The sequence below is a fragment of the Bombina bombina genome, chromosome 1 (assembly GCF_027579735.1).
Source record: "Bombina bombina isolate aBomBom1 chromosome 1, aBomBom1.pri, whole genome shotgun sequence".
Lineage (NCBI taxonomy): Eukaryota > Metazoa > Chordata > Amphibia > Anura > Bombinatoridae > Bombina > Bombina bombina.
This window is the reverse complement of record NC_069499.1, coordinates 1343703532-1343720270: the sequence shown is the minus strand read 5'-3', so window position 1 is coordinate 1343720270 and position 16739 is coordinate 1343703532. Positions and strand designations below refer to the sequence as shown.

Sequence of the window (16739 nt, the reverse complement as noted above, 5' to 3'; positions counted from 1 at the left end):
GCAACTAGGATCACGGAGGCCTGCTCCTGTTTTATGCAGGCTAAAACCCTAGGAAGAAGGGCAAACGGAGGAAACAGATATAAGGCTGAACTCCCAAGGGACCGCTATTACATCCACCAGCGCCGCCTGAGGATCCCTCGATCTGGACCCATATCTGGGCAGCTTGTGATTGAGGGGAGATGTCATGAGGTCCATATCCAGAACACCCCACCTGAGGGTTATCCTGGAAAACACCTCCGGATGGAGGGCCCACTCCCCTGGGTAGAACGTCTGTCTGCTCAGATAATCTGCTTCCCAGTTGTCCATTCCCGGGATATGAATTGCTGAAATGTGGCAATTGTGGGACTCTGCCCACTGAAGAATGCGCAAGACTTCCTTCATAGCCAGGGAACTCCTTGTCTCTCCCTGATGGTTGATATACTGTAAGCTACAGAAGTTATGTTGTCCGATTGAAATCTAAAAACCGGACAGAACTCCGTTGAGGCCACGCTGTCAGAGCATTGTAGATTGCTCTCAACTCCAGAATATTAATAGGGAGGACGGACTACTGCAGTAACCAGGATCCCTGTGCTCTTAAGGGACCCCAAACTGCTCCCCCAGCCTGAGATGCTGGCACCTGTAGTCGCAATCTCCCAAGATGTCTCAAAAAGCACATGCCTTGAGCTAGATGATCCAGACAGAGCCACCAAGAGAGAGATTCTCTTGTGTAGTTGTCTAGGACGATTTGCTGCGATAGGTCCGAATGATCTCCGTTCCATTGTCTGAGCATACATAGTTGGAGAGGTCTCAGATGGAAGCAAGCAAAGGGAATAATGTCCATGGAGGCCACCATGAGACCAATTACAGCGTACAGAGGACCAAAGGGAAAGACAGTCAGAGAGAAGTTTGGACTGCCTCACATCTGTGAGAAAGATCTTCATGGAGACCGAATCGATGACTATCCCAAAAAAACAGATCCTGGTATTTAGAACCAGGGAACGCTAGTCCAGATTTATCTTCTACCCGTGAGAGCAAAGAAGCCTGAACCAAGATATCTTCCAGCTACGGGGCCACGGCGATTGCCTGAGATCTGGCTACCGCCAAAAGAGCGCCAGTACCTTCGTAAAGATTCTGGGAGCTGTAGCCAGGCCAAAAAGAAGGGCTACAAACTGAAAAAGTGTTTGTCCAAAAAGGCAAACCGCAGAAATTGAAAATATTCTCTGTGAATAGGAAAATGGAGGTATGCGTCCTTCAGGTCTATAGGGGTCATGAACCGACTCTCCTGGACCAAAGGAAGAATGGATCGGATAGTCTCCATCTTGAAGGACGGAACCTTGAGGAATCTGTTGAGGCACTTAAGATCCAAAATAGGGCGGAAGGTTCCCTAAGCCCTGCTCTGCCAGGGGGACCGGAACGATCACTCCTAGCGAAGAGAGGTTCCTTACACAATTTAAGAATGCTTCTCTTTTTACTGGGTTTGAGGACAGTCTTGATAGGATAAATCTGCCTCTTGGTGGGCAAGACTTAAATCCTATCTTGTATCCTTGGGAAATCAAATCCACTGCCCAATGATCCGGAACATAGTGAATCCAGGCGTCCCAAAAGAAGGAAAGTCTGCCACCTACACGATCCGGTCCCGGATCAGGGGCTGCCCCTTCATGCAGTTTTGCTTTCAGAGACAGTAGCGATAAGTCCAAAGATCCATAACAGAGTTAGAGACTGGAAACAGCTTCTTAAAAATAGATGAGAAAAAAGGGATACCCGGTCTCTCCCATTCATTAGAAATGATGTCAGACATACGGGCTAGTACCCGAAAAACTTCCAGAGACTTAGGTTTGACATCAAAGACCCTGTCCAGCTTAGAACCCTCAGATATTGTAGGCTCCAAGACATCCAAAGTAACTAGTAACTCCTTAAGTAATAAACGAAGGTGTTCAAGCCTAAATCTAAAATTAACTTCCTCTGATTCTACTGGGTTTTCTGGAATCAGAATCCGATATCTCACCTTCAGAGGCCACTGAGGTATGGTCATCCTCAGATATTTGAGACAAACTGACTAAAGCAGCCTTGGCGTTTGATGAGATTCCTGACTTAGAGGAAACATGTTTAGTCTTACTTTTCCTTTTACCTGCAATAGGTAAGGAGACAAACGAAGTAAGATGTGCTGCAAAGTCTCCTAGTAAAAAATACTCTCCCAGGAAGAGACTGAGCCACAGGGCACTGACGGTGCAACTACTAGGGACAGGGACTGAGAAGAGAGTTAAGCAGTGTTAATTTTGACGGCAAATTTCGATTTAGTCTTAGTTTTAGTTATTTAACTAAAATGCCATTTTAGTTTTAGTCATCTGAATTGTTTTAGTTTTAGTCGACTGAATCTCCAGTAGATTTTAGTCGACTAAATCTCCAGTAGATTTTAGTTGACTAAAATCTAAGGGCTTTAGTTAGAGTGTAATGCATTATTTAAGCATTTCTCTATAATTTGCAAACTGATTATATACTCCAGGAGTAAACTTAACACCTGTTATTATTTATGGTATTAAGGTTTAAACATGCAACACAGACATAGATTTAGCTGTTGTGATATAGAACGTCTTTATTAAACTTAAAATGAAATAAAACCAAGTTTCATAAAAAGAGAGAGAGAGAGAGAGAGAGAATTTTTCCACCTTTAATGTGACCTATAAAACTGTAAAACTTAATTGCAAAGCAAACTAAAATCTTTTAGGTGGAGGGAAGTATAAATAAAAAACTAAAATAATTTGGTTGCATAAGTGTGCACACTCTTAAACTAATACTTTGTTGAAGCACCCTTTTATTTTATTACAGCACTCAGTCTTTTTGGGTATGAGTTTTTCAGCATGGCACATCTTGACTTGGCAAGATTTGCCCACTCTTCTTCGCAAAAACACTCCAAATCTGTCAGATTGTTAGGACATCTCTTGTGCACAGCCCACTTAATATCACCCCACAGATTTTCAATTGGATTCAGGTTTGCGCTCTGACTGGGCCATTCAAAAACTTTAATCTTCTTCTGGTGAAGCCATTCCTTTGTTGATTTAGATGTATGCTTTGGGGCGTTGTCATGCTGAAAGATGAAGTTCCTCTTCATGTTCAGCTCTCTAATAGAAGTCTGAAGGTTTTGTGCCAATATTGTCTGGTATTTGGAACTGTTCATAATTCCCTCCACCTTGACTAAGTCCCCAGTTCCAGCTGAAGAAAAACAGACCCAAAGCATGATGATGCCATCAAAATGCTTCACTGTGGGTATGGTGTTCTTTTGGTTATATGCAGTGTTGTTTTTGCGCCAAACATATCTCTTGGAATTATGGCCAAAATGTTTAATCTTGTTAATCTTGGTTTCATCAAACCAGAACACCTTTTGCAATATGCTTTTGGGAGACTTCAGATGTTTTTTTGCAAAATTTAGCTGGGCTTGGATGTTTTTTTTTTCGTAAGCAAAGGCTTCCGTCTTGCCATTCTACCCCATAGCCCAGACATATGAAGAATACGGGCGATTGTTGTCACATGCACCACACAGCCAGTACTTGCCAGATATTCCTGCAGCTCCTTTAATGGTGCTTTAGGCCTCTTGGCAGCCTCCCAGACCAGTTTTCTTCTCGTCTTTTCATCAATTTTGGAGGGACGTCCAGTTCTTTGTAATGTCACTGTTGCGCCATATTTTCTCCACTTGATGATGACTGTCTTCACTGTGTTCCATAGTATATCTAATACCTTGGAAATTATTTTGTACCGTTCTCCTGACTGATACCTTTTAACAATGAGATCCCTCTGATGCTTTGGAAGCTCTCTGCGAACCATGGCTTTTTCTGTAGGTTGCGACTAAGAAAATGCCAGGAAAGACCTACTAGAACAGCTGAACTTTATTTGGGGTTAATCAGAGGCATTTTAAATGATGGCAGGTGTGTACTGACTCCTATTTAACATGATTTTGAATATGATTGCTCAATTCTAAACACAGCTACATCCCCAGTTATAAGTTATAATGCAACCATATTATTTTGGGGTTTTTAGGACACTAATATAATTATTTCATATTTTATATAATTGGACTATATTTTATTCTCTCATATCGGATCTGCCTGTGACATACTTTGTCCCAGGTGACATATAGATATATATATACAGTATATATATCTTAGGTGCTCTTACGACACTTATAGGTTTATTTTTATGCTACCCATCTTTGTCTATTGGACTCTTTTTCATAATCTCTTCCATATTCAGGTCAAGTCCCAGGTTCATAATCTGGGCATGGCTGTGACAGCAGTTTCTGTGTGACAACATTTCTCTAATGGGTTATTTCTTCTTATCTTTTCTAGAAAGGATTCCATAATATTTCCCATACAAGATAGTATTATGACTAGGACTGATACATCTTGTCCTATTCGAACTTTTAATTTTTTATTCAGTAGCTTGCAGTTCTTTTCTGAGAATTGTGTCAACTAGTAGTCATGGTTGTTCCATCTTCTTGCATATATATGACTGATCCATGACTGGGGGTTTCTAGACCTGAAGGACGCCTACCTTCATGTTCCTATCAAGGATCATTTTCATTTTCTACGGTTTGTCTTCTAGCCTTTTGGATTAGCCTCCGTTCCCCTAATCTTCACAAAGGTTCTGTGGGGATCTGTTGGAAGTAGCCAGATATCAAGGAATTGAGGTGGCGCCATGTCTGGATGATATATTGTTCAGGCACTCTCTCTTCATGTAGCGAACAGTCCCATTGTGTGGTTATATCGTCTGCTTGCCATGCAGAAGGTCCTGGGATCGGGACCCAGTGGGACTAGTGCACATGTTCCTTTGAACTGCAAACCAGAGGAAGTGTTTTTCCCATACGGATTTTATGTTCTTGATTCTCCGCTCTTACAGATGGTAAGAAAATCATCACAGACATGTGTTCCTTGGTAACAAATACCAGGATATGTTTTTTGGGGATTTTAGACTCGATCTCTATGATAATTTCTTCTTGGAAGACTTCTTTTTATTTAGTTATCTGTCCGACTCTTGGGGGGTCAGGGTATGGCTGTTTTGGTCCCATGCCATAGCCATTCTTCCTTTTGTTTGCTTCCATCTGAGACTTCTACAGTTGGGCATGCTCAGACAATGGAATGGAGACCACTTGGACCTTTCTCAGAGGTTAGTCTAGATGAGAGATTCCCTGTCCTGGTGGCTCACATTTAGGACCATCTATCCTTTGAAACATGCTTCCTGAGACAGTCTTGGAAGATTGTGTCTACGGGCTGGGGTGCAGTTTGGGGTCACTTTAGAGCTCATGGAATTTAGTCTCAGGAGGAGTCTGCCTTCCCGATAGATATCCTAGAATCGAGAGCAATTTTCAATGCTCTGAAAGCTTGGCCCCAACTGCGTTTGGTCCGGTTTAGCAGATTTCAATCAAACTACAAACCTCGGTGGAGTATATCAACCACCAAGGAGGCATATAGAGTTCCTTAGCTATGAAGGAAGTGTTTTGCATTCTTCAATGGAAAGAGTCTCACAATTGTCACATTTCCGCCATCCACATCCCAGGGGTGGTCAACTGGGAAGCAGATTATCTGAGCAGGCAGACATCATCTAGGGGTGTAAGAACTTCATCCAGAAGTATTCACAATGATAACTCTAGGGGGGGGGGGGCGCACAATGATAACTCTGGGGGGGGGGGGGGTCCAGAGTTGGATCTGATGGCGTCCGAAAGGGTGATCGATACCATGATTCAGGCTCGTATGCCGGTAACTCACAAAATTCACCATAAGGTGCGAGTACTCTGAAGGGCCAGATCTCTGCCCTTCGATTCTTCTACTTAAACGTCTGGCCGACTTGCCGGATTTACAATCCTTTGTTTAGGCCTTGGTTAGAATTAGGCCTGTGTTTTAATCCGTTGCTCCTCCATGGAGCCTTAATCTTGTTCTTGGAGTTCTGCAGCAGGCTTCATTTGAGCCTATGCACTCTGTTGATATTAAGTTACTGTCTTGGAAAGTTTTGTTTCTTCTCGATTTTTCTTCTGCTCGTAGGGTCTCAGAGCTTTCGGCTCTGCAATGTGACCCCCCCCCTTACCTTATTTTTCATGCGGATAAGGCGGTCCTTCGTTCCAAATTGGGTTTACTTCCTATTGGGACCACAATATCAATCAAGAGATTGTCGTTCCTTCACTCTGTCATAATCCTTCTCATAACCTAGATGATGTGCGTTTGTCAGGGTGCCAGGAATCAGACAGACGAGAAGTGCAAAAATAATCACACCTTTATTATTATCGGTTATTTGTAGAGCGCCAACAGATTCCGCAGCGCTAATTATTAATAACAAAAAATAATACAAAGTCCACAAGTCAAATAACAAGCCAGGAGTCAAAGCCAGAGCTGGTAGTCAGACGAGTCGAGTCAGGAACCAAAGCGAGTAGTCAAATGAGCCAGAATCAGGAACAAGGAGAACAGCAGAGTCAGGAACAAACCAGGGATCAGGAACCAGGAGGGACGACGGACAGCCAGGTAATACACAGGAACTGGAACTCACAAACAGGTCTGAGACAACGCAAGGGCAAAGCATACTGAATAGAGGCCCTTTAAATAATTAGTGATGCCATCACAATTCTGAGACTGCAACCTGTCTCACAAGGATGATGTACACCAGTCTGACCATAAGAGGGCGTGCAGGAAATGAGCAGCATCACACACTCTACACCAGACAGCAAAGTGGGGAAAAAACCCTCCCCTCAACGACCCCTCCCCTGTTGGAGGACAAAAGGCTTATTGGGGAAAAGGTTATGGAAGGCACGGAGGAGGGTGGGAGCATGAACATCAGAGGAGGGAACCAATGAACGCTCCTCCGGACCGTAGCCCCTCCAGTGAACCAAATACTGTATGCGGCCCCTGGACATACGAGAGTGAATAATGCTGCTGACCTCATATTCTTCATGGTTGTCAACAAAGATAGGACGGGGACGAGGCAACACAGTGGTAAACCAAATACAAACCAATGGTTTCAAAAGCGAGACATGAAAAACATTGGAGATGCGCATTGCAGGAGGAAGGTCAAGAGCGTAGACCACAGGATTGACCCGTCTGAGTATTTGAAAAGGACCAACATAACTGGGAGCCAGTTTATTGGAAGGCACACAAAGGTTCAAGTTGCGGGAGGACAGCCAAACCCTCTCACCAACCTGGTAGGAAGGCACGGGCAGACGCCTACGATCAGCCTGGAACTTTTGGCGCTGCATAGAACAATGAAAGCAATCCTGAATCTGCACCCACGTGGACCGGAGTTGCCAGAGATGCTCCTCCAAAGCCGGAATACCTTGAGACATGAATGAATCGGGCAACAAGGATGGTTGAAACCCATAATTTGCCATGAACGGGGATAACAGGGAGTAAGCATTAAAAGCACTATTACGAGCAAACTCTGCCCAAGGTAACAGTTCAGACCAATTATTGTGGTGATCTGAGACATAGCAACGGAGGAATTGTTCCAGAGCTTGATTAGACCGTTCCGCAGCCCCATTGGATTGAGGGTAATATGCCGAGGAGAAGGAAAGCTGGATCCCCATTTGAGCACAAAAGGAATGCCAAAATCATCTGGAGACAAACTGGCTACTCTAGTCTGACACTATCTCCTTGGGTAACCCATGTAAACGGAAGACCTCCCAGGCAAAAATTGAAGCAAGCTCCTGAGCGGTAGGCAGCTTCTTCAAGGGAATGCAATGTGACATTTTAGAAAAATGGTCAACCACCATAAGGATAACAGTATTGCCACTGGAAACAGGGAGCTCGACAATGAAGTCCATGGAAAAATGTGTCTAAAGAAGCTCACCATTAGCAATAGGTTGAAGAAGACCCCAGGAAAACGTCAAGGAGTTTCTGTGCACAACTGAGCAGGAGGAAACATACGCAGCAACATCAGAATGAAGACCTGGCCACCAGAATTGTCGAGTGACAGAGCAAATCTTTTGGTTCTTGCCCGGGTGACCTGCGGCTTTAGGATAGTGGTAAGTGTGCAAAAGTTTAGTTTGAAGATTCTCAGGAACAAAGCACTTACCACTAGGTTTCTCAGGAGGTGCATTGGTTTGTGCAGCCAGGATCTCCTCCCCCAACAGAGAAGTCAAATTAGTACGTATGGTAGCCAGGATCTCCTCCCCCAACAGAGAAGTCAAATTAGTACGTATAGTAGCCTCTTGGACAGAGGTGAGAATTGTTGAGAGAGGGCATCAGCCCTAACATTCTTACTACCAGGCAGGTAGACCACATAATTAAACAGAGACAATAATAGTGCCCATCTGGCCTGTCGGGGCGACAAACGTTTTGCTTCAGATAGATAAGTTAAATTCTTGTGGTCAATAAGAATGAGCACTGGTACGCTAGTACCCTCGAGAAGATGCCTCCATTCCTTGAGTGCCAAAATTATGGCCAGTAATTCCCTGTTGCCAATTTCATAATTGCACTCCGCCGGAGACAATTTCTTAAAGAAGAAACCGCACGGAAGCAAGGAACCGTCAGGCGTAGGACGTTGAGACAAGAGGGCACCTACTCCAGTCTCAGACGCATCAACCTCAAGAACGAAAGGCAGGACAGGGTTAGGATGAGCCAAAACTGAAGCGGCAGCAAAGGCAGTCTTAAGACTATCAAATGCCTTAATGGCAGTAGGTGACCAATGGAGTGGATCATTCTCTTTACGGGTCATGTCTGTGATAGGTTTGACCAAGGAAGAAAAGTTTTTAATAAACTTTCTATAGTAATTGGTGAACCCAAAAAACGTTGAATAGACCGAAGACCAACTGGCCGAGGCCACTGCAGACAACTTGTCAGAATCCATGGAGAACCCTGCAACAGAGATAACATAACCTAGGAAGGTTACTTGAGTCTGATGGAACTCACATTTCTCGAGTGTACAAAACAGGCCATTCTCACGTGTAACATCAGACCGATGAGCCTCAAGTGTGGGTGAGTGTATGAGGATGTTGTCTAAGTACACCACAACACACTGTTGCAACATATCTCGTAGGACATCATTAAAACAGCAAGAGCATTACATAGGCCAAAGGGCATTACAAGATATTCATAATGCCCGCTCCTGGTGTTAAATGATGTTTTCCATTCGTGGCCCTCCTTGATCCTAACGAGATTGTACGCTCCTCTCAAATCAAGTTTAGTAAACACCGTAGCTCCCCTCGTTGTTTGGTGAAATTTGTTCAATTTGTACAGATTGACTTTTATTTAATGTAGCATCAATACAGTTAGTACATAAATTTCTATTGGGCTCCACCTTGGCTTTAGTACAAATAGTACAGGTCTCATCTTCTGAATCAGACATGTTTAACAAACTAGCAAATAAACTTGCAATTTGGAAATACTATACAAGTAAAATTGTCATGTTCTGTCTCAGGATATCATGTGAGAGCCTCATTGTCTGGAACAGTTGCTTTAAAGGAAGATTAGTAGAAGCCATACTGATTGAAAATGAAAACAAATTTATTTAAACAACAAAATACTTTGTTTAAGCAAATACTTGCAGAATATTTAAATATGCTACTGAGGTATGTTAAGACCACATACAGCAGGAGTGAAAATAAAGAAAACTAGTAAGCAGAGATGCAGATTCAAAAAGGAAAGTCTTTCTCTTGGTAATAACTGAAATGTAAGATTTGCACAAGGCAGAAAACAACTTGTAAACAGGTAGCAGGTTTAAAGGTAAAGTCTTTCTCCTTGTAATTGCTGAGTCCAGGAATTGCACAAGGCAGGAAACAACTTGCAAACTGGTAACAGGTTTAAAGGTAAAGTCTCTCTCCTTGTAATTGCTGAGTGCAGGAATTGCACAATGCAGGAAACAACTTGCAAACTGGTAACAGGTTTAAATGTAAAGTCTCTCTCCTTGTAATTGCTGAGTGCAGGAATTGCACAATGCAGGAAACAACTTGCAAACTGGTAACAGGTTTAAAGGTAAAGTCTCTCTCCTTGTAATTGCTGAGTGCAGGAAATGCACAAGGCAGGAAACAAACTTGAAGATTGGTAACAGGTTTAAAGGTAAAGGCTTTCTCCTGGTAATACCTTGTAAACAGGTGCAAAAAAAATCTTTCTCCAAAGAAATACAGGAAACAGGTTCTGACTTGACAAAACAGATCCAATGTGAAGACACAAATGCAGACTAAAAGCCATCCTTAAATAGGGAGGTTTTGCACAGGGTTGGTTCTGATTAATTCCAGAATTGAGAACACCTGTGTGTTGCACAGGTGTAATAACAAGTAAGGCAAATAGTTATTTATCAGATCTTTTAAGATCAATGCTATTGCTAGAACTGGCTGTGGCTCAACATGTAAGCAAACAGAAATAGCAACCACAGAGTCACAGGTTCAAATCCCCACACAGCCCTTCTTAGCAGAATGCCTCCCAGACCTTTTCTTTTTCTTTTTCGTCTGGAGGCTTGGTTCATGACAAAAATACAATGAAAAAAACGAACTGTGCTTGAAAAGCACTGAATATATATAACAGATGAAATCAATCAGCTTTGTAAAACAAAATGCAACTTAGTAAAGGCTTGTACCCAGTAGCAAGAAATAACTAACCCTGAGGCATAAAAAAGTTAAAGAATAAACGTTTTTTTATCACAGTCAACTACAATCTTACAGCTCTGTTAGATTACTTCCCTCAAATTAGCTTTGAAGATCCCTGGGTTCTGTAGAGATAAACCGGAACATGCAGGAAAAAAACAATGAGCTTTTGACTGAAATTTTTGATGCGTAGCAAAAGCGCCAAAAAAGGTCCCACCCCCTCACACACAACAGTGAGAGAGATTAAAAACTGTCATAATTAGATCCAGCAACTGCCAAGTGGAAAAATAGTGCCCAAACATTTTATTCACCCAGTACCTCAGAAAATGAAAACGATTTTACATTCCAGCAAAAACGTTTAACATAATTAAGAATTATTAAAAAGCCTGTTGTATTTCTATTAGGCTAAAATCTTATATACACAGTGTAATTCCAGTGAAGTACCATTCCCCAGAATACTAAAATGTAAATTATACATACATGATATAATGTCGGTATGGCAGGATTTTCTCAGCAATTCCATTGTTAGAAAATAAAAACTGCTACATACCTTTTTGCAGAATAAACTGCCCGCTGTCCCCTGATCTGAAGTTTACCTCTCCTCAGATGGCCGAGAAACAGCAATATGATCTTAACAACTCCGGCTAAAATCATAGTAAAAACTCTGGTAGATTCTTCTTCAAACTCTACCAGAGAAGGAATAACACACTCCGGTGCTATTAAAAAATAACAAACTTTTGATTGAAGAAATAAACTAAATAAAATCACCATAGTCCTCTCACACATCCTATCTAGTCGTTGGGTGCAAGAGAATGACTGGGGGTGACGTAGAGGGGAGGGGCTATATGCAACTCTGCTGGGTGAATCCTCTTGCACTTCCTGTTGGGGAGGAGTAATATCCCAGAAGTAATGATGACCCGTAGACTGATCACACTTAACAGAAGAAACTATGACTAAAACTAAATCAAAATGACATTTTAGTCAAAAGACTATGACTAAAACTAAATCAAAATTTGCTGACAAAAACATTTTATGCAAGTTGTTATAATCAATCCATATCCAAGTACTGCTCTTTTGTAAAATTTACGAAACTTAATTTTATTAAATTTTAAGATAAATAAAGAGATGTTATATACCACAACAGTTAAATCTGTTAAATCTGTATTGCATGTTCAAACCTTAATACCATAAATAAAAACAGGTTAATAAACCTTTACTCCAGGAGTATATAATAAGTTTTGAAGTTTTTGAGCAGTGCTAATATCGTTGCCGAACCATTTTCGAATCTGTGAACAATCAATTGATTCTTCCTATAGAAATAAGAATAACCCACAAATATGGGTTTAAGTTATGCTGTGCCTGTGCTATCTGCAGAAACTTTTTGTTGTGTTGAGTTACTTGATACTTGTTTTAATTATTAACAGAGAACTGTTATAGTTTTTATATTGGGCAATATGTTCAATACAGTCAATACAGTTTTGTTTTTTTTATATTTTAAAGTTGCACTTCTGTATGTTTATGAAACTTGGTTTTATTTAATTTATGTGTAATAAAGATGTTACATATCAAAACGGTTAAATCTGTGTCTGTATTGCATGTTTAAACCTTAATACCATAAATATTAACAGGTGTTATGTTTACTCCTGGAGTATGTAATCAGTTTGCAAATGATAGAGAAATGCTAAAATAATGCATTACACTTTAACTAAACCCCTTAGATTTTAGTTGACTAAAATCTACTGGAGATTTAGTCGACTAAAATCTACTGGAGATTCAATCGACTAAAACTAGACTAAAACTAAATTAATTCAGATGACTAAAATACGACTAAAACTAAAATGGCATTTTAGTCAAAAGACTAAAACTAAGACTAAATTGAAATTTGCTGTCAAAATTAACACTGCTCACAAACAGGTCTGAGACAACGCAAGGGCAAAGCTTACTGAACAGAGGCCCTTTAAATAATAAGCGATGACATCACAATTCTGAGACTGCAACCTGTCTCACACGGATGATGTACACCAGTCTGACCATAAGAGGGGCGTTCAGGAAATGAGCAGCATCACACACTCTACACCAGACTCAGCAAGAGAGGTGAGTAAAATAGTTGCCAGCAGCACATGGCAAACAAAGCAGGGGAAAAACTCTGACAGCGTGCTCTAAAATATTCGTCAATCTACTGACCTTTTTGTTATATTTCTGGTAGACGTAAGGGCAAGAAGGCCACTTCTTCTACTCTTTCCTTTTGGTTGATAAGTGTTATTAGGTTGGCTTATGAGACCGCTGGACCACAGCCTCCTGAGAGGATTACTCTCTTCTTCCTGGGCCTTTAAAAACAAGGCTTCTGTGGAACAGATCTGCAAGGCAACCACTTGGTCCTCGCTGCATTCTTTTCCAAATTCTATGTTTTTGCCTCAGCTGAGGCTTCTTTTTGGAGGAAAGTTCTTCAAGCGGTGGTGTCTTCTGTTTAGGTCTGCCTGTCTTGTTCTCCCTTCCTTCCATTCTGTATCCTCTAGCTTGGGTATTGGTTGCCACTAGTAATTAAATGGGTTTGTGAACGCTCCATGCCATTGGAAAGAAAACAAAATTCATGCTTACCTGATAAATTCTTTTCTTTCCTGGCATGGAGAGTCCCAGACCCGCCCTTCATTTATTTTTAAGACGGCGTTTGTCATTTTTATTGTAAACCTCAGGCACCTCTATACCCTTGTGTCCTCTTCTCTTTCCATATTCCTTCGGCTGAATGACTGGGGGTTTATGGCAAGTGGTAGTGATACTTAACAGCTTTGCTGGGTTGTTCTTTGCCTCCTCCTGGTGGCCAGGAGTTGAATTCCCACTAGTAATTGAATGGATTCGTGGACTCTTCATGCCAGGAAAGAAAATAATTTATCAGGTAAGTATAAATTTTGTTTTTACTTCCTATTTTATCCCACTTATCCCTTCACTGCTCTCTTTTTTTATTCCTCCAATTTATACACTATATCTTCCTTTTATGTCTCTTTAGTCTCCCTCTAACTCACAGCTCTTTTTGTTTCTTTCTATAAACCATGTGTTCCCTGAGCATTGTAGATAGAGTAAAGCACAGATCCAGGGCTCCCAGTAAGTGTTCCTCTATAAGGTAAGTGTGAGCAATAATTATCCCTATGTAACGTGTAAAGTGAGCATGCTTATTAACTTAAGCGCTGAAAAAAAGTCCAGAAAAGTAGTTTCAGGTATTTTGGAATACTGGTGTCCAATTGTCCTTACACAATTCATGAATTTGAAAAGCTTGTGAAAAGTGTGTTACCATGGACTGAACATGGCATAAACTTGAAGAGCCATGCAAGGAAAATGATATTGGATTTCTGGTGGAATTGGAATGGAGATAGTGTTGCACACACTGTTGCCACTTTTGCCGCCCAATACTGCTTTATTTTATTCATCCAACCACCAAACACTTTTGCCCTCTGAGAAACATCCAGATTGAAAGCACCACACTTCCCTCTTGTTTGTGCTTACAAAGCCCTGGTAACCATTTCCCCCAGTTACAGGGTATTACCCTCCTTCCTGCACCAATGTGCCCATCACCATTTTCTCCCGGAGTCAGAAACCCAACCTGCTTCCCCTTCCTGTACCCACCCCACCTACACAAATCTGAAACCTTGTTTTTCATCTGTTCCTGCTTCTACTATGCATCTAGCAACCCCTGACAACTATCTCTTGTATCAATCAACACTGCTCCCTTTCAACCATTCCTTCAGCTCTTGGCCATGATCTCAATTCACCGCATGTGATCCTGCATATCTTCACTTTGTATCAAAAAATTTAACATGAACACCTTCCTCATCATCCCATACAGTAGCAGTAACATTACACCACTTCCCTTTTTAATCTGTATTCACCAAACTGATAACGATCCTTCTTCCCTCTCTTGCCACTAGAATTCTGATTCTCTTCCTGTATCCCCTCTCCCGTCTGTACTTACGGCTACTGGAAGACTCTGAGTTATTCTGGCCACTTGTAATATGGTGCCAGTATGCACTGCGAGGCAGCATGGAGGTGTTGGAGCAGGTGCTTGAGTAAGTCTCTGAATCCTTGTTAAGACGCTGAGGAAAAGCAAAATGACATTCACATAAACCATAGCTTCCTACATTTAGCAAATGTTAAGTTAATAAGAGAGGAGTCAATGGAAACTGAAGCGAATAAGGCATAACGTTGCTACACTTTATAGATTAGATATCTTACCCGTGAGTTTTTCTCTATCTCCATTAGAAAACTCTTGTGCTGTTCAGCCAGGGCCAGGACTGCTTTGTGTACACGTTCATAGATCTGCTGCCCCTCCACAGTCTGGAACGTGTAAAGTCCCTCGCTAATCCCAGGCACCCTGAATACACACAATGGGGAAGTCAGCAGCATATAAAACAGCATGAAAAAGTTATTAAAATGTGTACTTTGAAAACTCTAAAATACTAGTAATGTTCAAGTTCTTGAAATTTGTTTTACAAAAATGTAAAATGAATAAATGACACTTTTCTGAACTGTTATAATATCGGTGGCTTTAAAGATTTATTTTTAATAGAAAAAGTAAAAAAGAAGCATTTTAGTCTGGAGGAGGAGCTTCTAACTTTGATTACCCTCTCCAACAAATAGGTGAGGATGGTAATGTATATAGATGGTGTGTTGGTAAGGATATAGCGCCAAAAGAAAGGGCACACCTATAGCTCTGAACAAAGGCTGACTAGCTAGCCTAAAGGGAGGGTAACAGGAATGTGTTGTGTTCAAAGCACCTCAAGATGGGCTAGGTGTTAAAGGAAATGATGATATAATAAAGATGAGTTTAATTACAACCCTACAAATTATCAGTTGTAAATTCAAATACAATATAAATACAATAAAATGTGGATCCACAATCTCACAAATTAAACAATAAATTAAAATCTATTAAAACGCTGCATACATCAAATCAGTAATGTTTGAATGTAGTGAAGAATGAGACTCCAATTGGTGGAGTGAAGACCTATATTGGATAGCTTGCGAGTGTTAACTTGTGGATATTAGATGATAATATGAGGAATTAAAGAACCAGGTGTTGTGAACACCCCTAAGGTATGAGTGGTATAAGGATTAGTCTGGTGTGGGTTGCCTTTAGATTCAAAGTGATCAGTGGTGGAAAATTATGTGAACAATGGTGGAAAATATTTGAACAAATATGATAAAACTGTGAACCACAGTAACAATCAAAATTAAGTTGAAAACAAGGAGATAGAAGATAGTGCTGCACTAAAACATAAATTGATGACAATGCAAAAAATGCAAAAATGATGAAACAATAAAAATTGCAAAAAATGTAAAAAATATATAAAAACTGGTGAATAAATGTGCACAAAAAAGGTGAAGAAAGAACAAAGTCATATAATTATAAACCAATAGACTAGTGGCCTGCACTTAGTCTAAGTGAGCAAACAGTATGTAAAAGAATTAAAGTCAGTTATAAACAACCTTAATTTCTTGGAGATGGGACTCTTATGGTTCCTGGTGGTGAGAGTCCAGCCAATGGTACTTAGGTGTCTCCCAGTGGGTGAACTGGAATTTCTATTCCTGATGGTGAGAACCTTTAGGATTGGATCTACAAGTCCAATACGATATCTTGATTTTAAACTAGTCAATGTCCTGAAAAGCTGGTTATTGTTAGTGTCAATTTATAGTGGTGATTTGCGCCATTTCACATAGTTGGGGGCGTGGCTTATTACAGGAAGTGATATCACATAATAGAGGTTATGTCGATATAAAATAGTGTAATTTAGATATTTTCTGTCTTGTTGTAGTTAAATTGATACATCATGATCCAATTTGCCTGGGTGTCAAAGTGACAGTGTGTTTATTTATTCATTTTGGATATGAGCTCTATAGCCGTAATTTAGCCGGATTCATTGGGTGTGACGTCATATCCTTCTTTATGATTGGTTTAAAGTTTTTTTATTCTTCAAAGAGACCATGTGCGTTTGTTGTCTCTTTGTTGATCCCACAGCAAATACATCTATTTTTCAGAGGTCTCTAAGTGACAGAATACGATCCCCAAAAGAGTAGTAAAAGCGTATAAAGTAATTCTAATATTTTAGATAACCTGTCCGATTTTCTAATGGCATGAAATAAGAGCCGTACGATTGACATATCAATAACGGTGATAACCAGTCAACAAAATTACAACAAACGCACATGGTCTCTTTGA

The 16739-nt window shown here is 40.8% G+C and overlaps 1 protein-coding gene across 1 annotated transcript in view; it reads right to left on the bottom strand.

Moving 5' to 3' along the window:
• DOK4 (docking protein 4) overlaps window positions 1-16739 on the bottom strand; it is a 141408-nt gene that overhangs the window by 22867 nt on the left and 101802 nt on the right. Inside the window, exons 6-7 of the mRNA XM_053702775.1 lie at window positions 14756-14894; window positions 14496-14616 (exon numbers count right to left, since the gene is read on the bottom strand). Coding sequence (XP_053558750.1) covers window positions 14496-14616; window positions 14756-14894 — 260 coding nt within the window. The remainder of the gene's footprint in view (window positions 1-14495; window positions 14617-14755; window positions 14895-16739) is intronic.